Below are 26663 nucleotides of genomic sequence, written 5' to 3'. Positions count from 1 at the left end.
TTCCTGTCGTGTGTGCGGCTGGAAACGATGGGCCGAACGCTCAGACGGTGGTTAATGTCGCTCCATGGGTCTTGACAGTGGCTGCAACCACTCTTGACCGGTCGTTTCCTACGGCCATTGCTCTCGGGAACAACCAGACGATCTTTGTATGTAACCATGTCTGTTCTTTCACTACAACAGCTTCGATTTCAGACGTCTTAGGTTTCTTCTTGTCTGTTTCAGGGAGAAGCTCTACACACAGGACGGGAATTTTCGGCTGGTCTGATTCATATTGCAGATGCAGAGGATAGAAAGGTCGACGTAAAAGGGAAAATGGCGCTGATATTCGATACCGAGGACACGAAAAATCTCATTCCTTTGGCAAGACTGGGCGGTGCCTCTGGCCTTATTCTAGCGCAGATGGCCAATGACGTTCTCACTCAATGTCCAGCTGATTTCCCCTGCATCTTCGTAGATTACGAACTCGGAACCGATATTTTATTCTACATACGTTCAGCCAGGTATCTCTACCGATGTTTCTCGTGTTAGCAGCGGTTATGGTTGGAATCTGACAGGTTTTTCTGGCGAACAGATCACCGACAGTAAGAATAAGCCCGTCCAAAACACTTGTCGGACGACCTGCGACTACTAAGGTCGCTGCATTTTCGTGTAGAGGACCTAATTCGATCTCCCCGGCCATTCTCAAGGTAAAGCTTCAACCTTTTTCGTCTTTCCGATCTTTCTTTTAAACCCTTTGGAGTAACCGAGAGATTGCTTCTTGTGCAAGTAACACAGCCCGATATAGCGGCCCCTGGTGTCGGAATTCTATCAGCTCTTAGCCCAGACAATGACAAAGCCGATAACGGATTCGGCATGGAAACAGGCACATCAATGTCGACCCCTGTAATATCGGGAATCGCTGCTCTCCTCAAAGCTCTACACCCTCGTTGGTCCCCTGCAGCCATCCGATCGGCCATGGTCACGACAGGTTAGTCGAACTCGAAATCGCCTTTTCCATTTCGTCCTGAAAATCGGCTTTTTCTCTCATTGTCGCGAGATCTTGGTCTTGAAGCTTGGAGGACCAGCCCTTCAGGCGAGCCGATCTTTGCAGAAGGATCGTCTAAGAAGCTTGCTGACCCGTTCGACTATGGAGGAGGACTGGTGAATCCAGAGAAAGCTGCGAAACCCGGCCTTGTCTACGACATGTTCATGTCGGATTACGTTCATTACTTGTGTTCCACGGGTTACAACGATTCATCGATCTCTAATGTCGTTGGGGAAACAGTGACTTGCCCAACTGATCGGAAACCATCGATTCTCGACGTGAACTTGCCCTCGATCACGATTCCCGACATCAAGGACGAGGTTCTTGTCAGAAGAACGGTAACGAACGTCGGACCGGTGAACTCTGTGTATGAAGCTGTGATCGAGCCTCCTCTCGGCATAAACGTCGAGGCGACTCCGAAGAAACTGGTCTTCGATTCGAGGAACAAGAGAGTTACGTTTGTGGTGAAGATTTCGACGAGGCATGAAGTGAACACTGGTTACTTGTTTGGAAGCCTTACTTGGACAGATGGAGTTCACGATGTCAGAATTCCTCTGTCTGTGAGGACAAGAATTCTGAAACATTACAACTGATCTGAAGAAAAGAAGAAGATTCATGAGTTTATTAATGTAACTCAGACTAAAATTCCAATAATAGCTATAATGGCATCCGTCTGTTTTCTTTTTTAAATTTCCGCCACGTTTAACACGTTTCGATATCGCGTAATCAAACAAGACACGCGGAACAAACACTAAACTACCAAGGTCGTGGAAAAGAACCAAGATTGGGTGGTTCAACCGGTGAAACGGGGGTCAAAGCGTTTGTCCTGTCCCGAGTTCGAACCTCAAGTTTGGGGAGGGAGCATATATTCCAAGATCGTGAGAACAGATCAGATCAGCCATTCTTTCATGCGAATGTAGGGACTCACGTGGGGAAACCGTCGAAATTGATATAAACCGGAAGAAGAAGAAGACGAGAGACCCTTGTTCTGTGATGATTTTTTCGGACAGGAAGTCTTGATGCTGTTTTAGTTTTGAAACGCATCTCCCATCAGTTGAGTTGCTTCTTGTCTGAATATGTTTCGTATCGGATTTTACATTATCCATAACGAATTAAGAGTAGAGAAATGCCGAAAATGGTGGCTTTGACGGTGCAATTTTACGTACGGCATCGTTCTCTCAAGAACGGTACTCGCCGGGGCATGAGATATTACGTCATTCTCCCGCGAATTTTCAGCTCCGTTTTATCCTTATACCACTGTTACCACATATACAAAATATTCGTATATTGACATATTTATAAATATAGAAATATATAAATGTCCATATACTAACAGACGCTAAACGCTAGACGCAGCGGCGGTTGGGGTGAAAGTTGCTACGTGTTAAATCAGAGTGGCGTTTTGGATACAATTTCGAAAAATTCAAGTGAAATTTGCTTTTAAAAAAAAAAACAAGGAACTAAACCGATATAATACAACCGGTACGATAGGATCCAACCAGTTTTATTTTCAGACGACTGTATTAAACTCTAAACGCAAACGTTAGACGCAGCGGTTGGGGTGGAAGTCGTCGGCGGTTATAAATCTGAATGGTGCTTCGATTATTTTTTATTTTGTTTTTAACTTCAACATCAAAAGATTTGGTAAGACGTGCGAAAAGGCTCAGGGCGCTTCTGAGCATTGCAACTGCAACACGCAGAAAGGATTCTCTTTCCGTGGGACCCAAAGCTTCTGAGCAGAACATTAATGGCGGCCTCTCTGCTCATGCCATTCTCCATGACCCATTCATTGTTCTCTCCTCTTCCCCGTCAACTTCTCAGGTCAGCTTTTTCCCCTTCAAATTCTTTTCCTTTGTTGTCATTCGCAGAGATTGTATTGGTTTTAGTCCTGGTTTAGGGTTTAGAGTATAAAACACGAACCAATCTTTTTGCCTAATCGATGGTCTTAATCGATTATAATGGCTTGAATCGATTTCTGTACACAGCGTCTCGATTCGTCGCTCCTCGTGTTCTTGATCGGATTTCGATTTCGCTTTGACGCGTGAAGCTTTCGTCAGCGGAAATAAGGAAACGTGTCCCCGCACGCAAATTCATCTCTCTCTCTCTCTCTCATTTTCTTCTCTAATCCTCTGGGAGACTTTCACTGCAACCAAAGCAGGCGTCCTTGCTTCTCGTGAGTAACCCAACCCTTCTTCATCTTAATCTCCTCCCTAATGTGTGGCTTTCGATCTCTATACGAAGAATTTTTCGGGGTTTTTCGTGTTTTTGGGTTACTACATGTGATTTAGGGTTTCGATCTCTAAACCATTATCATTTCTTCTGTCGCTTCTTCTCGTTTCGTTTCGTTTGCTTTGAGCTTCGTTCGAATCGATCTGTTCATAGTTTGGCGCCCATACTCATCTCATGTCATTCGAGATTATAGATCGAAAATTTCCGGCTTGTTTTTGGTTTTGTTCTCCGGTTGAAATCAAAACCCGTTTCCGTCGATCGAAAATTATGAGGCTTAGAGGAAGTAAGAATCACTTGAAATCTGGAAAGTTCATGTTTTTTCCCCTCCAATCTTGTTGGAGCTCATTGTGTCTGGTTCCCAGCTTTTAGGAAGTTCATAACTTTTGTCTGAATGATCTTTTGATGCAGTCAAGAAATCAGCTTCGTCTCCTTGCGCGTGTCCCGTTCTCTTCTCCAGTCCCTTCCTCCTCCATTGATTCACAGTTTCGCTACAAGATGGAAGTGAAACTATGGAACGACAAGCGCGAGAGAGAAATGTACGATAACTTCGCCGAGTTGTACGCCATTATCAAAGCCACGGAAAAGCTCGAGAAGGCCTACATCCGCGACCTCGTCTCTCCAGCCGAGTACGAAACTGAGTGCCAGAAACTCATCGCCCACTTCAAGACTCTATCCGCCACGCTCAAGGATACGGTCCCGAACATCGAAAGGTTTTCAGACATGTACAAGATGGATTGCCCGGCTGCTCTTTACCGCCTCATGACATCCGGCGTTCCAGCCACTGTGGAACACCGGGCTGCTGCATCTGCCTCGGCCTCGAGCTCGGCTGCCATTGTTGCAGAGTGTGTCCAGAACTTCATCACGGCTATGGATTCTCTGAAACTGAACATGGTGGCAGTGGATCAGGTCTATCCATTGTTGTCTGATCTCTCGACATCTCTGAATAAGCTTAGCATCTTACCGCCGGACTTCGAGGGGAAGACGAAGATGAAAGAGTGGTTGTCGAGGCTGTCGAAGATGGGAGCGTCAGATGAGTTGACAGAACAGCAGGCTCGGCAGCTCCACTTCGACCTGGAGTCATCCTACAACTCGTTCATGGCAGCTTTGCCTAATGCCGGTTCCTGATTGATAGCTGGCGGTTGTCTTGTTTGAGTTATGTCTGGACAAACAACAACGATATGTTTTTGTCTGTGTTATCTTCTTGGTTTCATGTCGAAATCGAATGTTTGCCTTTACTTCTGTCCATCGAGTTCATACCATAGTGTTAAATCTGCAAAACCTGTTTCAGAGAACAGATATAAAAAAAACGATGATGAAGCATCAACATGAACTGAGAACTGGACATTCCATTGAACATAATCGGAGAAAGATGATACCAATATCAATCCTGATACCGACACTGATCCAATTCGCTTCAATACAGACTGATAAGCTCCATAATATGTACAAACCTGAAGATGGGCCAACGCCTATGGAATTAAGAGTTATTCACCTCGAGGAAAAGCTTGTTGAACTAACAAGACAGTTGGCGAATCAGTCAGGCAGTGTTGCTGTCTGAAACTACTGTATTAGCAACAGGTTTTACTCCGTCTTTCGGGCTAATCTGGTTAGTGACTGAGATACCGTGGCTACACTCACTTGACAGTTTCAGTTGATCAAAGCAAGCTTCTTCCATGGCTACATTACACGGCAATCTTCTCATAGCAGTTGAATCCGAACCAAGTGGAGATGATTCTTCGTCTTTCTCTGGTTGGGTATTCAGATCTATCTGGCCTTTAAAAGGCGGAGTTGATGATGAATTCCCTCTCGTTTTGTCGTCATGATCCTGACATTGGTTAAGTTCCTCGTCGGAACTCAGTAACAGAGACTCCTTCCGTTTGTTGTCTTTTTTCTCTGTTTGCTTCTTCTCTCGCCGCAGCATCAAAGTACGGAAACGGCGTTTGACCATCTGGCAGACAGCACATGTGCAGCCTGGCTCGTGTTTCGGACCTTTCCCACTTGGCGGCTGAATGCAAACAATGCAAGTGCAGCCCGGTCTATGCCTTGGATGCCTCGTGGTCGTCTTGGATGACATTGAAAGCCCTTCACCAATCTCCTCTATGGTCTCCATATCATGTGATTCTTCTTTCGAAGCTTTCAACACTTTCGAACAATCTGCATTAAACACATTTATCAAAATTAAAGAAAACAGAAGATCGAAATGTCGATTCTTCTCCTCGGATGCCATTGTCACCTGAATTATGCGGCGGGTGAATATTATCCACCTGTTCAGATGCCAGTTCTTGAGCTGCAGAACATCCTGTCCTGAAACTTTGAGAAAATTCAAAGACAGTGAGAGGGCTACAAAGTAAGTTGACAAGAAAAAAACTCAAATAATATAAGAGTAACATTTCACAAAGCAGCTGGTATAGCTTTGCTTTCCGAAATTGATCATAAGGAAATCCAAATCATATAAGAGAAGATTCACCATTTCAAATAACTGATGGCAACTGTTAATAAGGAAGAACCGGTAAAAGCAGAGGTGGGGCTAATCACAGAATCTTGTAAAGAGAGAACTGACAACTAGTAATTTACCCTGTGTCATCAGTAGCAAAGACTGTTGGCCTCCCAATGATCGGTGCATCCTATTTTTTTTACACATCAAAAGCAGAAAGAAAGAACTCAACAAATGACACGTTCAGAAAAGCAATAACAAAATAAAACATACGACTAACGATATTAGCAAACATAAAATGGTTAATCAAAATAGTGAGTGTCGCTACTAAGTGTTCTAAGGAATTTAGTCCCCATTAACACATCGAAAGGGATTTTGGTCAATGCAGATGCCTAACCGGGCTCTGACCCGAATTAGAGATTCAGAAAACTGCTATTCCCAGCTCAATAATCATCTACTTAGACATCTAAACCCAATGTATCGGTATAATCTATTTTCATTAGGCCAAGATAAAGCACAAGGCCTGATCACACAATCTCTGAAATGAAAACATCTGATGAATAAATCAACTGTACGTTATGCTTAGATATCAGAAGATTATCTTGTTTTCCGGTCAGCCTATAAAAAGTTCTACCAAGTCAGAAACAAAAAGAAGAATAAATAAGAGTTTGAATGGCATAGATAGATCATAGAACAGATGCCATATTAATGAAGCAAACCATAGATGGGCATACCTCATACTCCTCAAACTCAAAACCCTCTATCACAATTATAGATGGAGCACTATTGGGAGGAGGCTGGAGCAATCCTTGAGCTTCTTCCCATGTTAACTTCAGCTCTATGAAATCTTCTTTCTCAACCCTTCGACGCTTACTTTTTAAAATCATCATGCTGCTTTTCTTCTTCTTCCTGGAAGATGATTTTACTGCCAGAGCTTCTTTTGCGATATAAGCAGACTTATGAGCTTTTGACAATGGACGAGGATCAGCTGGTTCAGCCTGCTCCAGGAAGTTCAGAAGAAAGTTATGCCTATGTTTCATCGCAAAAACTAAATAGGCAAGAATGTACCACAGTTGTTTGGATTTGAAACAATTACATCTCCAGTTGAGCAAGTGTCACGCCCGCTCTTAATCGAGTCATTTTCCTGCAAAGGTACATTTGTTGAATAATTTCCAGAAGACAAAAAGGAAATGGCAAATAACAATATGTTATTAAGTGCATGCAATATTAAGCTCAAATTTTCTGCTGAAAAATATGTAAAAAATATATCAAAGTAATGTCAAAGCTAAGGAGGAGGTGTTTCACTAGATTTCTTGCAAAGTCACCAACAACCCTTCATAGTATCTGAAATGGTGAAAATGCAAGAAAAAATCTTTTAGACCTAGCAAATTCATAAAACAGCACAACTTCTGCTTCTTAAGTTAATCCTTGTACAATCGCTCCTTGTCAAACCATCCAATATGATAGGAAACTTACTTTTGCAGCTAATCTCCTTATATCAGAGTAAAGGCTAGTTCCTGGCACCTATAAGAATTGACCCATTTCGTAAACTGGAGTCTGCTCATAAAAACCTTGATAAACAATGGTCCTTATCCAACCCGTTTTGTCACTATAAAAACAAACCCTAAATAAAAAGACAAATTAACAAAGCAGTCTCTGCTAATTAGATTGTCTATTTGTTATTGATTACATTCTAGCGAGTAACCGAAATAAGGATAAATCTCCTTAATATTGCAGTTATTTGCTATTGACTACATTTTAGCGAGAAACGAGGGATAAAAATAAGCTTAGTTGTCGAGTAAATTCACAATATTTTTACCTGTCCCAAGAAGAACTTACAGACAGAATGTATCTAACTCTATTAAGGAAGTTTAACCTGATCGGATGATTGAGCAACCGAAGCCTTTCTGAACCCCATGATTAACTTCCCTTCTGGATCTAATCGACTGAATGTGACTGGAAACAGATTCAGATTGAGTTAGAGAGAGCTTCAGTATAGATATAATTAATCAGCAGAAAACAGAATATGCTCGATAAAGGATATCAACCAAGATGTATTACACAGCGAGAGAGAAAAAACCAAATAAAAATAAAACGAAAAATATTTGGGGAGTGCAAATGTAATATCTTTGAACACAGGCACAATTTACTATAATAACAATTACATACCCGTATCACCAGCCTGCAATCGCATATTCTGAATGCACGCAGTTACTCCTTCCAGAACATACATTCTGCTATTATTGTTAGGCCAAAAGCGGAATTGGAATATCCATTCTTTTCCAGTAGAGTCCTGTACTTTGAGAGGCAAACCTTCAGGCTGAGAAATTTGTGGCAAGTAAGCCTGTAAAACCATTCAACATTTACACTATCAATACCTATTATCTTGACAAAGGATAACAAGTTAAGGCCAACTCTCCTTATGATAATTAAGTGTGACAGACTGGAAGTCCATAATCTCCCATTGGAGTTGGAGATCAAAGTTTACAACCCCAGCATCTTCCACAACATGAATCTTCCATTGCACATCGAAAGGAAGTCCATAATTGCATAGTGCAAAGATACTTAAATGTGTCAGGCTGTAAGCACCAGCTATTCTACCTCTGCACATTTCTTTGGCAGCACCAACCGCCCAATCCGTCCAGCATCACTTGCACTCAGCATCTTCTCAAAGAGAGGAGTGATAACAGATTTGGAGCTTATACATCGTTAAGGTTTCGGTAACTTAAAAGTTACGAAAGAATTTGGCAGTCTTACAAGTAAAATACCAAGTAGCGAAAACTGTGAAACATCCAAGAAACATGCCTCAGACACTGAACATTGTGAATATCAGAACTTCTATTCCGATATAGAAGTAACTCTCATGATAAGAAGGATACTCTGTGGACAGGTTTTGCAGATCCTGATTAGTAAACCTAGGCCAGTATCGTGGAAGCACCCGATGTTTTAGTTGTGAATCAACATTAAGCGTCATATTCCGACTCTCGCTTTCACATGGAGAGTCAACTCCACTGTTCAGGTCATTGTGCGAGTGATTCAGTGGAGATGTTTGCCATAAATGAGGTCCAATGAGTCTAATGTGACCATTTGTGTCATTTGGTGTTGCAACTGGCCCAGGGAAAGCAAGCCGCGAACGACATGGATCATCCTTCAAAGGGTTCAGCACCTTATATGAATTTATGGCTGGACTAGGATGATCTTCACAATTAGTTCCTGAAATTTAAAATTCGATATTATGCAGCCAAAACCCAGGCTGAGATCGCAATAAAGGTAGTACCAGCAAATGTCTTGTAAAAGAGCTTGAACCTTTCCCATTTTCAAGTATGCTGCTTGCGTGAATTTTTGAACTCTCACTCATGTGTTTCCCAGAAGAGTCTTCCAATTCATGTCTCCCCATGGAACTCGCCCTGTCTCTGGAAGTAGGCTGACCGGTTGCATGTTGAACTCCATGATTATGAAAATCAAACTGCAGCACACAAGGTCCTAACGAGTTTGGGACCTGACAGCAGTTCACCTGACCTGATCCAGCTGAAGAACTCCAATCTTTGACAGACAAGTCCTTGAATTTCTCTGCAATTGGGGGTTGAAAGAAAAAGGATGGTGGTGGTCGCGAAAAACTGAGCCCCTGGATCACAGAACGTGGAATATAAGTCCGTTACCATAGATAAAGAGATTTTTCATCAAATGTTTGTTTGCTAGCTTAAGGAATGTGGTTCACGAGTTACTGAAACATCATAAATCGGTTCTTCGGTCAAACACAATTACAACTTAAAGGAGAAAACTGTGAAAGGAATTGTTAGTGGCACAAACATGGCTAGTGTAATAGCCTACACTTTTCAACTGGTGTGGACTTACCCGAGACATAGTTCTATCAAAGTATCCAATTGTTCCGATTTGGCAATTTGATCTATGATTTTTCGCTCATGGATAAGACCTTTCTAAGTTTCCATATAGCAGCACGTAAGGATATGACCTTATATAGGGAGTATATCACATCGTAAATATACAATAAAAATGGAGAAGTGAAAGCAACCCTCACCAACGAAGCTTTTCTCCTAGTGCAAGCCAAGCATTCAACTCCTCCAGCATCCAGCAACATAAAAGCGGATGCAGAAACAATACAGCCACAATGAATCCGCTGCATAGAATGCTATCAGTGAGAGACTTCATATCTGGAAACCCAACATGATTTTCTGATACCAATGACCACATTGACATTAATAATCCAAGCCGTGACCCATGTCTTTACCTTCCCGCATGACTCACAGGTCCTCCATCCAGAAGACTTTAGGTGGTACACATCACAAAACCTGCCTTCTTCATAAGCAGAACTGTAACCAGAACACTAAAATCAATATCCCATGATTCTCACATGTCATTCCCAAATTGGTATTACATGAACAATAAGTTAATTAAGATGAAGATTTAACATAGCAGCTGAAACATTAAGCAATGGTAGCAAAGAAAAGCCTCTGTTTTGCAAGAGTCGTAATGCATAATGTTATTATAACTCATTATAAGCTTGTACTTGTGTTTTGTTTTTCTTTCTGGAAGTGCAGACCTCTGATCAAGTTGAAGTTTGCATAGGAGACATATATCTGCCAAATTACAAACTATATAATCTCTATAGCTGCACACTGCAACAGTAGTACATCTCCAGGATTACCAAACAATCCATCCATTTCTTGGATATCACTCTGAATAAGGAAGCCATTGTGCTGACAAAAATCATGAGTGTCTCTTCAAACTGGATACACTTTCTCAAGTCACAAACCAATGAGCAGAAAAACTAACATCCAATATCTTTCCAAAATCATGAAGATTTGAAACTAAAACCGTCTCCTTTACTAGCTGAATATCTAAAAGTTTCTTCCATATATGAACGTTATCGGCATGTGAAACCCAGACGGACCTCACCTTGGATAACTTCCAACTACAACAAGTAGATACAGTAGAAAATAGAACATTTGTGTAACGACACCAAACCTAGCAGTTGGGGAGAATTCTTTACTTGTTGATAATGGGATTAAGAAGAACTTCCACTTTCTTTCTTTTTTCCCCTATTCTCAATCTTTTTTATTTCTATAATTCATTGGCTATGGCTGGAGTTTGGAACTCCGAATTCTCTACTCAATTTATTGATGATATTTGGACAGCTCAGCTGAAGCTTCCCTCCGGAAATCACATTGCTCATACAACCACCATCAGAGAAACACGCAGAAAGAAAGAACCCTTACTCTGAGACTGTGTCCTTAGCTCTTGAGGACTTATCATTTCAAAACACAACTTCAACTTTTGGACACCAGTAGCAAGAGATACACTTCGGGGCTAAACAATCTACGGAAAAAAATCAATTTCGACTACCAACAAATCCGAATTGCAGAAAGCTAACAATTTCTCACCAGTTCGCGAGAGTTTTAAAATTAGAGAAAAAAAAAACCAAGCAAAGAAGCGCAGAACCGAAACCAGACGTCGAAAGAAAACCAAAAGAGACACAAAGTTGGGTGAAGAAGGAAAAGAATGGAAAGCTTACGCGCAACGATCACAGAGGTCAGCAAAATCGCCATTACGAAAGCGCCAAGCAGGACGAAAACGCTCCGGTTTGAACTCGGAACACTCACTGTTGAAACAGAGTTTCGAGGTTTGCAAGGAGGAAGACGACATGGGGGAAGACGAGCAAGAAGAGAACGATGCATAAACCCTAGAAAAAAGAAGTGTCTTTTTTTGTTCGCAAAGAGAAAAAGACGAAGTGGAAAGGAAGAGGAGAGGAAGTACAGAAGAGAGAGGAATTCTGAAACTGGTGGTTATTGCCTGATAAGAAAAGAAAAAAAAAAGCTTAGGGTTTATGCAAAATGCGCTTTTTCCCGTTTATTTTTTATTTTAATTTATTTTGATGGTAGCAACGCCACGTCATCACTTGTGCTTCTTTTCTCCTCACGAGAGAAATTCATCATTCCTTCCTCGTATTTGTTTATTTCACCACTTTGTGCATTAATCTATTATAAGTTCCTATTGAAAGCAATGATCATTCACATTCCAAATATATATATATATATATATATATAGGATTATGAAATTACGAAATATAATTTTTGAATTGGATGATTATTTAAAACCCAAAAAAATTGACAAATTCTTTTTTTTATGAACACATTGGGACAAAACGAAAAAAAAAAAGAGAATATAATCAAATTCAGGATAGATTGGACTCAAACTTTGGTGAAATAGAATGACAGTTCGAATTCGAATATCAAATTTGGAGAAAAAATATATATTCCAAATCAAATAGATAATCCGTTATCTTGAAATTAGTTCGTATTTTGATATTATGTTCGGGATAGATTGGTATTGTTTCTCAACGTAATGTACTACTATTATTTATTTTTGAGAAATAAGTTTTTGTCCTATTTAATATCTTGTTTAAGTTTGTTTGTATATATATATATGTATATAAAACACTCAGCTCAATAGAACAGCCACGGCAAGAATCTTTTCTTTTTCTCATGTTGTCGGAGAATGCTGAACAATCATCAGTTTGCTTCTGTACATCGACCCATCAGATAGACTTTTCCCAGTTAAGAAAAAAAAAAAAACAAAGACCAAACTGATAAAACAAAACAGAACATGATATGAAAACTCTCAAAGGTCAGATCTGGATATTTCAGTATGTATGTATGAGTGTGTGTAATGGCGGGGAATGAATGGTGAAGGAGAGGAAGGGATGGAGGATAACATTATTTGGGAGAGAAGAGTGTGGCTAAACCTTGGTCAACTGTAACTCGAAGCTCACTGTAAGACATCAAAGCCTTGTGGTCGGAATTATACGTTCTCCTTCCCCTTGCAAGAACCTCTCCGTCTGAATCTATGATCCCGTCCTTGTCCGGATCTTCCACTCTTGCCCCTGGCTCCAGTACAAATTCCTTCACCTGTACCGGTTAATTTCCATCCGAGAACCTATGCTTACTAAAATGATTCTGCCCGCGCAAACAAAAAAAGACGGTAAAACGGAAAGCTGGATAGAGAGAAGGATCGACCTTTAGATACATCGTATAGGGAGATTTAACATGCCCTCCATCGGTTAACTTTGTCATTAGTGACAACAGAGCAAGCTTAGGACAGTCTTTGATGAGAATCAAGTCCAGGAATCCATCAGAAAACTGCATTTTTTTGTGACAATCAGACAAAACCGTTGTTAAGGTTCCGTAAGAATACATACAACCCCCAAAAGCTAGCAGCTTTACACGCAGTAAACCCGTATAGTCTTATCTCCTCCTCTTGCATGATCTTTGCTAACAAAGGCACCAGAAAGGAGATCTCACCAAAAAGTTAGTGAAGCACATGGTAATGGGTGGAAAGAGATTACGAAAGTTTTTTAAACGGTAAAAATATGTAATCGACCTTCGCATCAGGTGCAGCCAAGGTGTTCTCGGCACCCCACGGAACATTATGAAGCCATACTGAAACAAACGGTCCATTTATTTCCCTCCATTCTTGATTTCTGGTCTCTGTGTTAGGTCCCTGATACCCGAGCTTCTTGGCTTCAACTGATGGCGCTTTGTCTGAACTGGCACGGGATCTGGCTTCATAACTGGCCGGCTGGCCATAGCCTTCAAACCCAGGAGCCGGCACAAATAAAACCCGTCCATTATAACGCCTCAACCGTATTATTCTCTGAAGAGCCTACAGTTTTAAAAACAAACACACTCAACCGACATAAGGACAGTAAAAGGGTGTTGTCAAAAAGTTTGTCGACTAAAACCTACGTAAAAGTCAAGCCGAGCACTGCCCATCCATCTGAACTTCTCTGACTCGATGTCTATATCAGCCACTAGACCTGAAATTACATTAGAAATTCTCAGAATTAGGTGCTGAAATCTGAAAATATTACAGAAACAAGAAGTAGAAGTTCACTTTCATACCCCAAGCGAGCATCAAGATGCTGAAGAATCTCGTGTCCCCTTGTAAGATAGTTGCGACGTCTAGAGAACGTTTGTGACCTGCCAATTCAGAGCCGGTTAACGAGGAAAACAGAGAATACGTTCGAGAAATAAGAAATGAATTAATGAAATGACAAAAGGAGCAGGACCTCGAATTACAGAAATAGTAGCACTTCTCGCACTGCACTGAAGCCCGACAGAGTCCAACAGAGATTTTATCATGCCATTACCGGTTCCTGTCCATAAAAGATATTGTACTTCACATCGTATAATTCTAAATTTTAGTGCGGAACAGACACTGACAGCCTATCTCAATAGAAGCAACGTATAAAGATTTTATATGTTGTTGTATCGTAGGAAGAAATGGAATCATGTGCTGTAACGGAACGCATGAATATTAGAGGGATTGCATACGGAAATCAAACCTATCACCACAAAATTTGAAATCGATGGACCAAGCATTCGGGTAAACTCAAAGATTATAGCATCATTATCAAGAAACGAACCTCCAGGGATCATTCCAATCGGCGTTCTTATAGCGTTTCTCCAATCTTCTCTTTCGAGCAATCCATTTACCACCTACTAAGGCACCACTTGTAAGAATGAACAACCGAAACTAATAATTAAACAAAACAAAAGCTGCAAAGACAAAGAAACAGATATAACTACAGATCGCTTCTTCGTATTGATTCTGTAGACATTGACACTGAAAGTTATTCAGGTCGGTCACTCAAGAAACTGAACATAGCAATAGAGTTCATCCTGAAATCGCTTTCCGAATACAAATCACGTAGAATGCTCACCTCAACAAGGATACCATCTCCACTGACACAAACTATACCATCGTATTCAGCAAGATCCAAGGATCTGACAATTTCCTTGGCATGCAGCTGATACTTTGTTTCTGAGAATCAAAATTTTCACGCAACCTTATAGTTTGGCAAAGGAATTGGACGAACCCACAAGAAAAACATCAGCCAAAAAGCGGAAATTCTGAACCTTTAACCTCAAGTTGAATATCTGCAGCTTCTAACAATGGCTTTACTTCCTCCTGGAAGATCGTTCTCGCTGATTTCTTTCCACCGTATGGGTTCACAAACACAAACAACTTCTTGGGCCGACCTAAATTCATACGGATATTGCGAATTTAATATCCCAAATCGATGAAGTTTCATCCAAGTTTTGATACTGACCGAGAGAATCGAGGCATTCGCCGAGCTTGTGGCGCCATAGGTTTCTGGAATAATCGGAGAGAGGCTCGAAGACGAAATCCTTCCTCACGCAATCTCCCGCGATTCCTCCGCCGCAGATTCCTCCTCCTCCTCTCTCCACAACAGCCTTCACCCTCACCTTGCTTCCTTCGATGGAGAATCCGATAACGTCCTTCTCCACCGTTAAACTCCGGCGAACAGCCCCCATCCACCAGAGCTCTCCGTCGGCGGTCAACATCAACGGCGTGGCAATCCCGTTGACCAGAACCTGGTCGGAGATTATCGCCGGCCCATGCTCTTGTTCGTTTTCCAGCCGCTTATCCATTGACGCAAGGTCCGCGAAGGTGGCGAACCTACCGAGAGAGAGAATTCTCGGTTATGTCGGAAAAGCCGATGTTTGGTAAGATTTTTCTCAGGTAGAAACTATAGATTGAAGAGCACGCGTCCAGCTAGGCGCGTCAACTAGCTGACGTAGCCATCTTTAGGCAATTTGGTTAATATATATCAAAACTATAACTAAATATCTTTTTTATATATTAAAAATATTCGATAATTTATATATTTTAAAATTTATATGATTATTTTTTAGATTTAAAAGTTTTTAATTATAATTGATTTGGATAAAAATTTGTTTTTGTTGATTTTTTAAAAAAAAATTACTAAATAACTCAACATTATTGTTATTATTATTATTATTATTATTATACATTAATATTTATTTTTTATTAAATAGAGAAAACTCGAAATTCACTTCGAACTCGCCTGAAGTTTTATAGGACCGGGTTCCGAACCACCAATTATAGGTCTAAAAACTAAATGAGCGTACCGATCCAATCCGAAAAAATTTAAACCTTAATTAAATCCGATTCGAATCTGATATGACCCGCCCATTTTACACTCCGATCCAAAAATCAATAACCACATAAAATTTACGGGATTTTAGGATTTTAAATTATATATAATTGATAATATGGTTGTATTTATTGATTTAGACTTATTTTCAAAGATAGCAACGGTTGGATTTTTTTTTTAGAAACCCAGAATTTTTCTACAAGATTAGAAATTCGGTAAAACGTTTATTTTATTTTTATTTTTTACCTAGACATTTTTCCAAATTAAAAAACTCTTGACAGTTATCAAATTTCTAAGTGAGAATTATTAATAATAAATTTTAGTTTCTTTAGATTTAAACGTAATTTATTATTGATTTTTGCTAACTATTCTTTCCAAAAATAAAAACCGGTAGCTTTGTTGTTTCGTAACCGGTCTAGTGATTCTAATCTGGACCCGGTTCGGTTATTGGAACCTTCGGTTGAGAAGGGGTTTGACCGAATATAAACCTCAGAAGCTCCTTCGCCGGCGAAAGCTTCGTGCTATTTGGCGGCAACCTATCCGAAAAAATCGAAGAAGAAGAAGAGAAAGAACAATGGGAGAAGACGAAAATGGCGGCGAAACCACGGATTCAAGGCAGCAGGATTACTCGTGGCCCATCATGAGATTCGATGTTCATCCGTACAGGACACACCATTTCTTCAAGCAGTTTAGGACTTCTATAAACCCTAACAATTTCCTCAAAGGTGTCAAATGGTACGGATTTCGTTTTTCTGTTGTTATCTTCCTCCATTAGGGTTTTGTTCTCTTGCCGGAATTGCTGCTTCCGACAGGTCTCCTGATGGTTCGTGTTTCCTCACAAGCTCGGAGGACAACACTCTTCGTGTGTTTTATCTGTAAGTTTTCTCCATCAGGGTTTTTAATTTCAAGACTTTATGGAACATCACATCTGGAAAATCTGATAAACCTGGAGTTCTGCCAAATTCTTTGAGTAACTGATTTTTGCTCTTGAATGCTGAGAAGCAATGATCTTTTGTCTTTGACTGTAATGGAAAAGGAGAAAGAAGTTTGCTTTACAGTTTTCTGTCGTTTTTTGCCTTGTTCCTTCACCTTCGGAGCTGGAATATGGTAGACTGTCTCTTTTTTTGCTTTTGATGAAGTGCAAGGCAGTCCAATCTATGTGATATTTGTTTGTCAGTGTTATTTGGCCTACATTGCATAGGTGATATACCATTTTATTGCTTCCTGCTCAATCATTTCGTTTGCTAAATTTTTCCATCAGCCCACAAGATGGAGGTGATTCTGCTTCCTGTGGACTGTCAACTTCAGAAGAAGGTTAGATTTTCCATCTGGCATCTTTGGCAATTTATTGCTCTAACTTGCATTTTGTATCAAATTCTGTGAAAGTGACAGATATTGTGAATGATGGGGAGTTTATTCTCCATTATTCCAAACGGTGGTAGTAAGTGTGAAAAAAGACGTTGGCTGTTGGCTGTTGCAAGAAAAATGGAGAATAATGTCAAGCAATTTTCCTCCTTCGTACTTGAGCAATAATGGTTTAGTTTTGTTTGTTGAAAGCATGTGCTTGCTTATCGGGCCAATCATTTTGGGACTGCAGATTCGTATGGCGCCAGCCTTGTTGTGAATGAGGGTGAATCTGTCTATGATTTCAGCTGGTATCCATACATGTCAGTTTCAGGTACTAATCAAGCTTATCACAGATTTTCCTTATCACAGATTTTCCTGGAGGTAAATCATTTATTTATTGTGGTTTTGACTGCTCTATCAAATGAATCATTAATTTTTTTAATCAATTGATATGTTCAGACCCATCAACGTGTGTCTTCGCAACCACCAGCCGAGACCATCCAATCCATCTCTGGGATAGTTCTTCTGGTGAGGTGCTGATTTTTCCAAGGAACATGCTTGTTGAATTTTCTTCAATAAACAGAACTTTTACTGTCATTATTTCTCTATTGAGAGCCTGTAAAATGTGCATGTGCTTTTATCAGGTTGTTTTCCTTTTCTTTAGTTGTGACATTGTAGATTTTTTTAGATAGTTGAAGGCTTTGTAGAAATAAAAAGGGTTTATATGCTATCTTCTTCCCCCTTTTTCTCTAAACTGTTATACTTAAATCTGACGCTAATAAATGGCAGATTCGATGTACATACCGTGCCTATGATGCAATGGATGAAATAACTGCTGCATTTTCTGTTGGATTTAATCCTGATGGGACCAAGTAAGCTAGAATATAAGTTTGTGCTTCATGGAATTTCTAACCTATGTTGTTTTGAAATCAAATTACACTTATGATCTAGTTTATTCATTAGTTTTGTGTTTCATGTTTAGGATATTTGCTGGTTATAACAGCTCTGTCAGAGTGTTTGATATTCATCGTCCTGGTAGAGATTTTAAGCAATATTCAACTCTACAGGGAAATAAAGAAGGCCAAGCAGGTTTATCCTACACTGCAAGCCAAAGATTGCATTTTTTTTTGTTATTACAGATTTCACGAAAATTATGAATCTCCCTCGCCTCACTGGTTTACAACTTTCAGGAATCTTGTCTTCTCTTGCTTTCTCCCAAGCTAATTCTGGAATGTTGGCTGTGGGCTCTTATGGCCAGACTACTGGGATTTATAGAGAGGACAACATGGAGCTATTGTATGTCTTACATGGTCAAGAAGGCGGTGTCACACATGTAATCAAAGTTCATTGTTATTCAACTAATTCTACTGATTTGTGTCATAGATAAAGAAAACTTCTCTTTGGCAATTCAGGTCCAGTTTTCAAAGGATGGGAATTATTTGTACACGGGAGGCCGCAAGGTGACATACTGATAGAAACCTGTTACCTTTTGGATGTTTTCTAAAGCATGAAATTATATACATGTGAAGAAGAAGCACCTTCTTGGAGGAAAAAAGCTTTTCTTTTATATCCAATATTTATATATGCAATTGAATATACACTATACTAAAAGTAATATTCGAAATGTTGTTTGCATCTCGCAGGATCCTTACATTCTTTGCTGGGATATGCGGAATGCTGTTGAAATAGTTTACAAGTGAGTACTCCATTTTCTTTTTGGTTTGGTTTGTGTTTGGCTTTCCAAATCTTCTAGCTCTTCAACGATATAATATAAAAACCACCACTAACAGCAGGAGCGGTTTAAATTGATATTTGAGGTTAGAGAGAGTTCTAGTTGATGAACTCCAGGAACTTGTTGTAGATGTTGTTGGTTGTTATATAGATGATTCTCAATTTATGTGTTCTATCCATAATCAGATTGTATAGAGCAACAGACAACACGAACCAGCGGGTATCCTTTGATATCGAGCCCTGTGGTCGACATCTTGGGACTGGTGGTCAGGTATATAACCTATTGTCCCCTTCTCAATCTTTTGGCCTATGTTTCCCCCTTTCCTTCTCGACTGATTGGTTTCAATTTGTCTGTCCTCTCACTTTCTCGGTTTTCCAGGACGGCCTTGTTCACATATATGATCTACAGTCCGGGAACTGGGTCTCGGGCTATCAAGCTGCCTCGGGTAGTAATAGCTCTGCAGTGTATCTTTTATGGGTGTTATTTTTCCAGAATTCTTGGTGTCATAATGCAGTCTTGCCCATTTGATGATATACAGATACCGTCAATGGCTTTTCTTTCCATCCTTACCTTCCAATGGCCGCATCATCATCTGGGCATCGACGATTTGCCACTCCCAGCGACGAAGATAACGATGATCTGCACTTGAAAGGTACCTCTATTTTCTCACTTTTCTCCTCTACTTCCTTGCCAGGTTTTAATCCCTCGTTTCTGCCATTAACGCAGCTGATGAGAACGGTGCAACTGTATGGAGTTTCTACGTGGCTTCTGACGAGGATAATGTCGTTGTTTCCAAACCATAAGCGACAGTGGAACCATTGCTGTCTATTAGAACATAAGGGGTATGCATTGGATAATAATATATTTATTTATTAGCAAGAGGCTGTCCCATTAAATATTATCCCATTTTTGAAACCTTTTTTTTAGCGTTCTTTAAATTACAAATCTATATATAAAGCAAGTAAATTATAAAGCTGTTTACGGTATCTGACGTGGACAAACCCACGAAATCTGTCAGTATCTCAGCCTATTGTTTTATGGAATCCAAGGAAGAACTAAGTCAACCACCCCAACAAGTTTCAACGGCTTTTCAACTTCCTCCTGTGTTCTCACTGATCAACGCCGTCAAAATTCCCAGACGTCACGTGGCGAGCGACCGTCGACATATGCACGAACGATATCGTGGACCGTGTCGCACCTGATTCCCTCCCGTGGCTTCTTAACCGTGTCTAAGAAGCCGTGTTAAATGTGGACACTGAGCCAGCCAACTTGGACCAACCACGAACGCCGTCAACATCTGTCCAATGAAAATGCCCCACGTGTCCATCACCTAAACGCGGAAAGATCGCCGTTGATTTAAGTTGGCGAGGGAGAAGCTGACGAACTTCCCCTCCCCTTCAAAGCCGCGAATCACACGGAGACTGTTTTCTTCCCTATTTCTCCTTCAGTTTCCTTTTTTTTTCCTTCTCTGAAAGATCTGCTAACGCTTTTTCTCGAATCTAGGGTTTTTGTTTTTCCCTCGGATTTCCCTCAGAATCCGACTCTGTTGTTTCGGTGTTCTGTTGTTCTGTATCTATATCGGATGCGTTTGTATGATTCGCTGCTGCTTCCGGTTTATAACTGATCTCTGGTTCCGGAGTTTCGAAAAAGTAGTAGAGAAGATTCGGAGACATCTCGGTTCTTTGGAGTTTCCTGGTCGAAGAGCGAGAAGAATCATGGCGCCGACGGTGATGGAATGCTGTGAAGCGAAATCGGAGCGTTTCAATGGTGGAACTGGCGAGGAAAGGGTTTCAGGGTTTGGGTCTGTGAAGTTCACGCGAGGATTGGGGAGGAAAAGGATCGTGATTTCTAGCGGTAACGATCAGGACATGTTGAAGAGACGACAGTTCAGTAGGGAAATCGATCTGGGTTCCGACCAATCTCCGGTCCCTGAATCGCCGGAGAAAGCTCAATTGAAGAGACAACGAAGTGGAGTAATGGTTCCAAACTCTGACAAGTCTCTGCTCGAGTCTCTGCCTCAGGATCTTCTGGTGAGTTATGAAGAAAAATCACATGAACCCTAATTCCATTTCTCAGTTACCAGTAATCCAATTTGCTTACTTTCTGGGTTTGGATGATCTATATTGCAGATTCGAGTGCTTTGTGGTGTCAATCACGATGACTTGCAGAGGCTCTTCTTAGTATCCAAATCAGTCAAAGAAGCTGTAAGTTTCCATTTCGTGCATTAATCAAAGCTTAAAACACTGACTAATCATAATCGCACTTACAAATTAACCAAAAAGTCTTAATCAGCTCGTGTTCTTGTTGCTTCTCAAACAGGCATCAATCGCGAAAAGATCACATTTCGCGTTTAGCACTCCCAAAAAGACTCCAGCTTTCAGGAACCCGATTGATTTCGATGAAGTTTCCCGCGATTCCGACGACGTTATCGACCCTCCTAATGCCCCGATTCAGCGAAAAACGTATCGTGAGGCGCCATGGACAAAGAACAAGAGGAAAGATCTTTCTAGTGTTTCCATGGCATTGTTCACTTAGAGCTGTAAGAAAACGCTGTCCAAGATAACACGACGTGAACAAGGTGAAAGCTCATTGAAGGATTCAATTCAATGGCTTTGCTTCGGGATGATCATCATCATCATCATGGATGATGATGTATATACTACATTCATTAGCACGACCTGGATTCAGAAAGCTTATTCTTTTTCTGTGTATATTGGGTTTTTTACTTAGCCTAGAAGAAAGGATAATGAGATCTTGTCTCTTATTGGTTATTTTGTATTTTCCATAAATAAATAAATAAAAAAGGGTCAGAGAATCCAAGGTTTGAGGTGCAATGTAAATCTTATACGAATCAGATTCTGATAAATCTTGCTACCCTTTGTTTAATGTTATTCCATGTGTTTGTGTATGGCTGCCCACATGCGTGTGTATCCGAATGGTGTCTGTGAATAATTAAATGCGACTGACAAATTAGTTTGGATTATGTACATTAGGAAATTATTCATGCCTCCTTATTCAAATTTGCTTATACATAAGCAGAGAGCATTGATGGAGAAGAAGAGAACGCAAATAAGGTATGGATTTCCCTCAGATGAAGATAGTTTCATTGAGATTTGTCTTTCGCCATATATTATATATAGGTAACCAATAATCTTGGACCAATATCTAGATTAATCTCTGGATCCATAGACCATTCATGTGATTTGAAATATACGTCTCAAAAGAGATTTGAAGTTCGAATTCGAGGCAAGACAAAAGTTTTGCATCCCGTTTCATATGCTGAACTACTCAAGTTTTTTTTTTGTGACCGGGTATCCTAGACCGAAGCCCAGACTAATCTCGGGACCGGGAGCAAGCCATGTGCTTTGAAATATACACTTCACTCTCCAACTTGAGGTTTAAAGACAAACGCTTTGCGTTTCCGTTTCACCGGTTGAACTATCCAAATTGGGTCTAACTACTCAAGTTTGGATCATCGTATACATATAAAAAAAACGATTTGGCTATCCTCTGTTGCGATTTGATGAGTAAAGACAATCATCCTAGATTTTGGGTTATCTACACTAAATCTAATTGTCTTAGGTCAAATATTTTGGAATCTGATTTTGTATTTGTAAGATTTTGTATTCGAATTTTGAGCATCAAAAAATATGTTTTAGTACATGTGTGGTGTCCATTATTTTCTTTTTTGTTCTCTTCGTATGAACCTCAATTTCCGATCAATATATTCGGATATCTATGGTAACAAATCAGAATCTTAAACTATATTTCTATTTAACAGTTAATTAAAATTCCTATAAATGTACTTGTAATAATTATAAAAGATTAAAGTTTATTTATTTTTCATTTACCCGGGATCTATATGTACCCGACGGCAAAATCGTGACACTCGAACGATTCATCTTAATTGTTTGCTAAACCCGAACAAAAAAAATTCAAATTTCTCATATATATTCATATATATATATAGAGAGAGAGAGATACAGTGCCATGTATTAACAAATGCATACGATGGGATGGAAAAGGGCCTCCAAATTTGTGGGATCCTTATTAAATAAAAAATATTAATAATATATAATAATTTAAATTAATTATTAGTAATGATGGGTAACATTTTTTGTTATCGTTACCAAATGTATTATCGTAGTTGGGTGCCAGTTTAGATTCTAGTTTTCCACCACCATCTACTTTCTTTCCACCACCATCAGATTCCCTTCTTTCGGGAATCAGAACTTTGATTCCTTCGATTTATGACCAGGAGCCATGGAAGTCAAACTCTATTTCCTCTTGAACCAGAAATAGTAAGAACTCTTCAACTCAAATTTTATTTTAATAATATTATTATTTTAATATATAAATTAATATTTTTTATCTAAAATTTAGAAAATGTCTAGGCCCAAAAAACTATTATGAGACGGCCCTATATATATATAGTTACGATGGATATCCAAAAATTAGGTAATTTAAGCTGATGATAGATATCATAGAGATGTGACGTAACACGAGTGACCTAAGAAATTAAATACGAAAAAAGAAATTAAAAATCGTAAGATTTAGGGTTTCACATGAGAGACGCTGATGATATCCGTACGGCCGAGTTTGTTGCGAAGGCGAAGGACAATGGCCACTGCGTCTACGCTGTCTTCTCCTACCACAACCACTCGATCTTTCTTCTCCCCTTCCAATCCCACAAACTTCACTCCTTCATGCAAAATTATTTTTTATTTATTTCTGATAAAAAGGGGAAAAAAACATCATGCATGGATGATGATGATGATGCATGCATCATGCATGCATGCAGTAGTTTGAGATCTCTTACCATCAGATCCTGCAGCAATCTTGAGTGCCTTCGATCTGCATTTTTCGCATCTCATCTCTACCGACATCAAGATCTTCTGCCCATTTCCCACATTTCAAGATCATGCCTTCGAATTCCATGTGTGTGTGTATATATATATATATACACACACACACCATAAAGAAGATATACATAAACTGTAATCTAGTCATATAAATATACCACTTACCTTCGCCATTTCTGCAACCCCTCTCGGAATTATTGTTCTTGGTTTAACTATTTCCCAATTGATTAATTGCGCTATTGAGATCTAAAATAAGATTTCAGCAATGGAAAAGATCCGATAATATTTTCATCTTACATAAAGTAACTTAAATAGAAAACATATATAACTAAACCCTAACTAAACTAATTAGTCTAACCAAACTAATATTTAACTATAGTTACATTATAATAATTCTATAATATGCTCGATGGGAATATATATAGACAAGGCATGGTTCATTTTCACCTGCTAAGGTTATATATATATATATATCAGGCCGGTCTCATTGGTCATGTTCACACTCCACAACCAAACAAAAAGAAAAGACCTCGTCGTAGGTCTTGTAATAAATATTAATATTGACGACCATCGAGGCGAGTCCTAAGGCAGGTCAAGTCCGTAAGAAAAACTGTTATTATTTGTTAAAAAAAATAATATGTATATATTATAAGGTGCAAACTGTTAATTACCTCTTATAATTATGTGTTTATATATATATATATATATTGTTATTATTACGTCCTAGTAATGATTAGGATGTCAAACAAAATTGTTAATTTGGTTCCTATCCAATGTTACATCTTAAACAGGGGTGAAAATGTTAAATTCAAACAACTGTGGGTGTTTATGTAAAGATCTAAAAAAGAATACGAAAACATTTTCTAAAGAAGATAGCCGACCGGACAAAAAGTGTAAAGTTCAATTACTAAAATGTCCGTTTTTTTACACTATTTACATATATTTTTACTATAAAGTTCATATCTTTTTATCAGCTTCTCACGAAATCGATGGTTACAAAAATACAATAGGTCCTTCATTCTCTAACGAATACCTATGATGGGACCATGGAGCAGCAGCCGCTCATGCGAAGATACTGGCCGATCAAGAAGAATGAGAGATGGAGCTTTTAGCTGCCACTGTGATCGATGAACAGGTGGGTTAAATCTCAAATCTTGTCACCCGGTGCTTCTCTTGAACTTGTTTTTGAGTTTTTGCGACTCGGGTTCTAACGGAATTCTGGTCTCGGATTCGAATATGTGAAGAAACTGCGGAGCAAAATGAAGTTTTTGGACCATTTGGAACTGATAATGGATATGGAAGAGAGAGAGATAGAGGTTCTGAAGGAGAGACTTGTGGATGAAAGAATCGGCGTTTTGCAAAACGCGTTTCGTGCCGGTCTAACCAAACGTTGGGATCATACCTACTTGAAATGATATTCTGTTGTGTTGTTGATCATGCGATTTGAACCATCCATATGAATTATGTTTTTCATGATCCAATTTTTCACATGGGATTTTCTGTATCTTATGCATCCCACAAGTATTACGCACATTTATTACAACGTGCTTGTAATGTATGTATGTGTCCAAGTGTTGTCCTTTTTACCAGAAATCGAGCAGCAAAGACATTACCATTAAGCTGTCCTTCCCCCCGGTGCTGTGGCGTGCGCTGACGTCAGGCGACGCCGTCCACCCCGTCTTTGATGACGTCATCTCCTGGCTCAAACGCGTACCGGCGACTCCGTCACCCCCATCCGCGACTTTAACCTCTCCGTCGAGAAGGTCACTTTCACTGATGGCGTTTGCTAATGGCACCGAATCAAAAAGTTTTTGGGAGGAAAAGAAAACAAAAATTTAATTTAGAGAGAGAATGCGAGATAGGAGACAGAATAAAACAAATGCGAAGCATAATTTTATTCATTCGATGAGGTGCAAACCTAAACTATCCAAATCGATAAATTTGCATCACGTGCATCACTTAGCACGATTGATGTGATTTGCTCCTAATGAATAGGTCACCCCATCGACCAACTGCATAATACGAAAAATACAAAATATGAAATAAAACGGTCCCTCCTTGGCTTCCGATCCGCCTCACAATAACAACGGTTCGCCTTTGACTTCTTCCGCAAGATGGATTTCTTCATCGTTTTGTTCGTTTTTCGGTGTAGGACACTCAGAAGCGTAATATCCATACTTTTGACAAGTAAAACATTGTATATATCCTTTATCACGTTCGTCTCGTGTGCGTCCACGACCTCTTCCACGCTTCTGTCGAGTTTGTCGAGTTTGCCACTCTGCATAAGTGAGCAAAAGTTGTCCATCGGAGTTATCATCCATATTGCGCAGCCGAATCCGGTCCTCATATACTTTCATTCTCCCGATCGCTTTCTCAAACGGTATTTTATCAATATCTAAATACTATTCTATAGATACAACTAATTGGAAAAACTTATTTGAAGTTTCTTGATAAGTGTAGTGAGTAGTACCAAGATCGCTGTATTTGATGACCATAGCTCAATTTACCGGCGAATTCAACAATCGTCTCATTTTCAGGCATACGTAAAGCGTCAAATTTGCTTTTCAATCAACCCCACATACCGGTTCTTCGGGGATTCCCAAATCTTGGTATCAATTTCCCGGAGCATGTAACGGATCGGACGAGTCACGACAAACCATGGCTTTATGGGTTTCGGGTAATAAGCTTCGGCGGCTGGCGGGTCCGTCTCGTGTCACCGGTAGATCAGCTCGGAGGCCATCTTCTTCTTCTCGTTGTCTCCTTCCTCAATTCAAACTTGAGAGCACACACGGTATTTTTGGATCCAGAATCGAGAGAGAGAGAGAGAGAACGAGATGAATCGTACTGCGAAAATCTCCGAGTCGAACTCGCCGGGGACTGAGTCGGCCTTGAGCGGTAGTGAAAGAGGTGAATGCTTCTTGTGGTATTAAAGGAGAGGAGGCGTTACAGTCAAGGCTCGTTTTGCATCTTTATTACAGTAATGCCCCTGCAATTACTTATTCTTGTTATTATTTAACAATTCTTTGAAAAGTAAA

The 26663-nt window shown here is 39.8% G+C and overlaps 7 protein-coding genes across 17 annotated transcripts in view; 4 read left to right on the top strand and 3 right to left on the bottom strand.

Moving 5' to 3' along the window:
- LOC104806282 (subtilisin-like protease SBT3.13) overlaps window positions 1–1714 on the top strand; it is a 3786-nt gene extending 2072 nt beyond the window's left edge. The window contains exons 6-10 of one of the 2 annotated variants that reach the window (XM_010531106.1): window positions 1–146; window positions 223–500; window positions 572–686; window positions 775–967; window positions 1052–1714. In XM_010531106.1, coding sequence (XP_010529408.1) covers window positions 1–146; window positions 223–500; window positions 572–686; window positions 775–967; window positions 1052–1617 — 1298 coding nt within the window. In that variant the 3' untranslated portion in view covers window positions 1618–1714. The remainder of the gene's footprint in view (window positions 147–222; window positions 501–571; window positions 687–774; window positions 968–1051) is intronic. The other variant, XM_010531107.2, reaches the window with a different exon arrangement.
- Window positions 1715–2584: 870 nt separating this feature from the next.
- On the top strand, window positions 2585–4492 carry LOC104806278 (vacuolar protein sorting-associated protein 28 homolog 1-like). 2 transcript variants are annotated; one of them, XM_010531101.1, is made up of 3 exons: window positions 2755–2845; window positions 3010–3197; window positions 3662–4492. In XM_010531101.1, exon 3 carries the CDS (start codon window positions 3749–3751, stop codon window positions 4376–4378), a length of 630 nt encoding a protein of 209 aa, XP_010529403.1. In that variant the 5' UTR covers window positions 2755–2845; window positions 3010–3197; window positions 3662–3748; the 3' UTR covers window positions 4379–4492. The 2 variants fall into 2 exon arrangements, with proteins under 2 accessions (XP_010529402.1, XP_010529403.1); XM_010531100.1 differs by lacking the exon at window positions 3010–3197 and having other exon boundaries at window positions 2585–2845.
- On the bottom strand, window positions 4441–11447 carry LOC104806279 (B3 domain-containing transcription factor VAL3). Of its 4 annotated transcripts, none has more exons than XR_770596.2 (15): window positions 11221–11447; window positions 9937–10018; window positions 9727–9825; window positions 8994–9312; window positions 8567–8900; window positions 8289–8385; window positions 7857–8031; window positions 7564–7643; window positions 7164–7211; window positions 6784–6831; window positions 6422–6685; window positions 5828–5877; window positions 5487–5563; window positions 4630–5407; window positions 4441–4532 (listed from the first exon to the last, which is right to left on the bottom strand). XR_770596.2 is itself a non-coding variant. In XM_010531103.2 (15 exons), exons 1-14 carry the CDS (start codon window positions 11349–11351, stop codon window positions 4791–4793), a joined length of 2421 nt encoding a protein of 806 aa, XP_010529405.1. In that variant the 5' UTR covers window positions 11352–11447; the 3' UTR covers window positions 4441–4532; window positions 4746–4790. The 4 variants fall into 4 exon arrangements, 3 of the variants coding, with proteins under 3 accessions (XP_010529405.1, XP_010529406.1, XP_010529407.1); XM_010531103.2 differs by having other exon boundaries at window positions 4746–5407; XM_010531104.2 differs by lacking the exon at window positions 4441–4532 and having other exon boundaries at window positions 4580–5407; window positions 5487–5557.
- Window positions 11448–12153: 706 nt separating this feature from the next.
- On the bottom strand, window positions 12154–15244 carry LOC104806277 (sphingosine kinase 2). 3 transcript variants are annotated; one of them, XM_010531097.2, is made up of 10 exons: window positions 14818–15244; window positions 14624–14746; window positions 14428–14528; window positions 14131–14203; window positions 13774–13860; window positions 13607–13684; window positions 13451–13521; window positions 13086–13367; window positions 12722–12844; window positions 12154–12613 (listed from the first exon to the last, which is right to left on the bottom strand). In XM_010531097.2, the coding sequence occupies exons 1-10, from the start codon at window positions 15158–15160 to the stop codon at window positions 12422–12424; spliced, it is 1473 nt and encodes a 490-aa protein (XP_010529399.1). In that variant the 5' UTR covers window positions 15161–15244; the 3' UTR covers window positions 12154–12421. The 3 variants fall into 3 exon arrangements, with proteins under 3 accessions (XP_010529399.1, XP_010529401.1, XP_010529400.1); XM_010531099.1 differs by lacking the exon at window positions 14818–15244 and having other exon boundaries at window positions 14131–14206; window positions 14631–14720; XM_010531098.1 differs by lacking the exon at window positions 14818–15244 and having other exon boundaries at window positions 14631–14720.
- A 950-nt stretch (window positions 15245–16194) lies between these two features.
- LOC104806275 (telomerase Cajal body protein 1) lies at window positions 16195–20051 on the top strand. 2 transcript variants are annotated; one of them, XM_010531093.2, is made up of 15 exons: window positions 16195–16422; window positions 16500–16562; window positions 16949–17001; window positions 17285–17365; window positions 17494–17567; window positions 17824–17906; window positions 18017–18123; window positions 18225–18367; window positions 18447–18494; window positions 18678–18730; window positions 18952–19036; window positions 19145–19211; window positions 19305–19418; window positions 19493–19608; window positions 19785–20051. In XM_010531093.2, exons 1-14 carry the CDS (start codon window positions 16262–16264, stop codon window positions 19567–19569), a joined length of 1209 nt encoding a protein of 402 aa, XP_010529395.1. In that variant the 5' UTR covers window positions 16195–16261; the 3' UTR covers window positions 19570–19608; window positions 19785–20051. The 2 variants fall into 2 exon arrangements, with proteins under 2 accessions (XP_010529395.1, XP_010529396.1); XM_010531094.2 differs by lacking the exon at window positions 19785–20051 and having other exon boundaries at window positions 16196–16422; window positions 19493–19686.
- A 285-nt stretch (window positions 20052–20336) lies between these two features.
- On the top strand, window positions 20337–21613 carry LOC104806276 (F-box protein SKIP27). Its single transcript, XM_010531096.2, has 3 exons — window positions 20337–20796; window positions 20896–20970; window positions 21086–21613. The coding sequence occupies exons 1-3, from the start codon at window positions 20359–20361 to the stop codon at window positions 21299–21301; spliced, it is 729 nt and encodes a 242-aa protein (XP_010529398.2). The 5' UTR covers window positions 20337–20358; the 3' UTR covers window positions 21302–21613.
- A 1655-nt stretch (window positions 21614–23268) lies between these two features.
- LOC104806273 lies at window positions 23269–23900 on the bottom strand. 3 transcript variants are annotated; one of them, XM_010531090.2, is made up of 3 exons: window positions 23794–23900; window positions 23586–23661; window positions 23269–23468 (listed from the first exon to the last, which is right to left on the bottom strand). In XM_010531090.2, exons 1-3 carry the CDS (start codon window positions 23800–23802, stop codon window positions 23320–23322), a joined length of 234 nt encoding a protein of 77 aa, XP_010529392.1. In that variant the 5' UTR covers window positions 23803–23900; the 3' UTR covers window positions 23269–23319. The 3 variants fall into 3 exon arrangements, with proteins under 3 accessions (XP_010529392.1, XP_010529394.1, XP_010529393.1); XM_010531092.2 differs by having other exon boundaries at window positions 23269–23465; XM_010531091.2 differs by having other exon boundaries at window positions 23586–23658.
- Window positions 23901–26663: the final 2763 nt, after the last annotated feature.

This window comes from Tarenaya hassleriana, unplaced genomic scaffold (assembly GCF_000463585.1).
Source record: "Tarenaya hassleriana unplaced genomic scaffold, ASM46358v1 Cleome12, whole genome shotgun sequence".
NCBI lineage: Eukaryota > Viridiplantae > Streptophyta > Magnoliopsida > Brassicales > Cleomaceae > Tarenaya > Tarenaya hassleriana.
The sequence above is the reverse complement of the archived record's forward strand: the minus strand, read 5'-3'. Positions and strand labels throughout refer to the sequence as shown.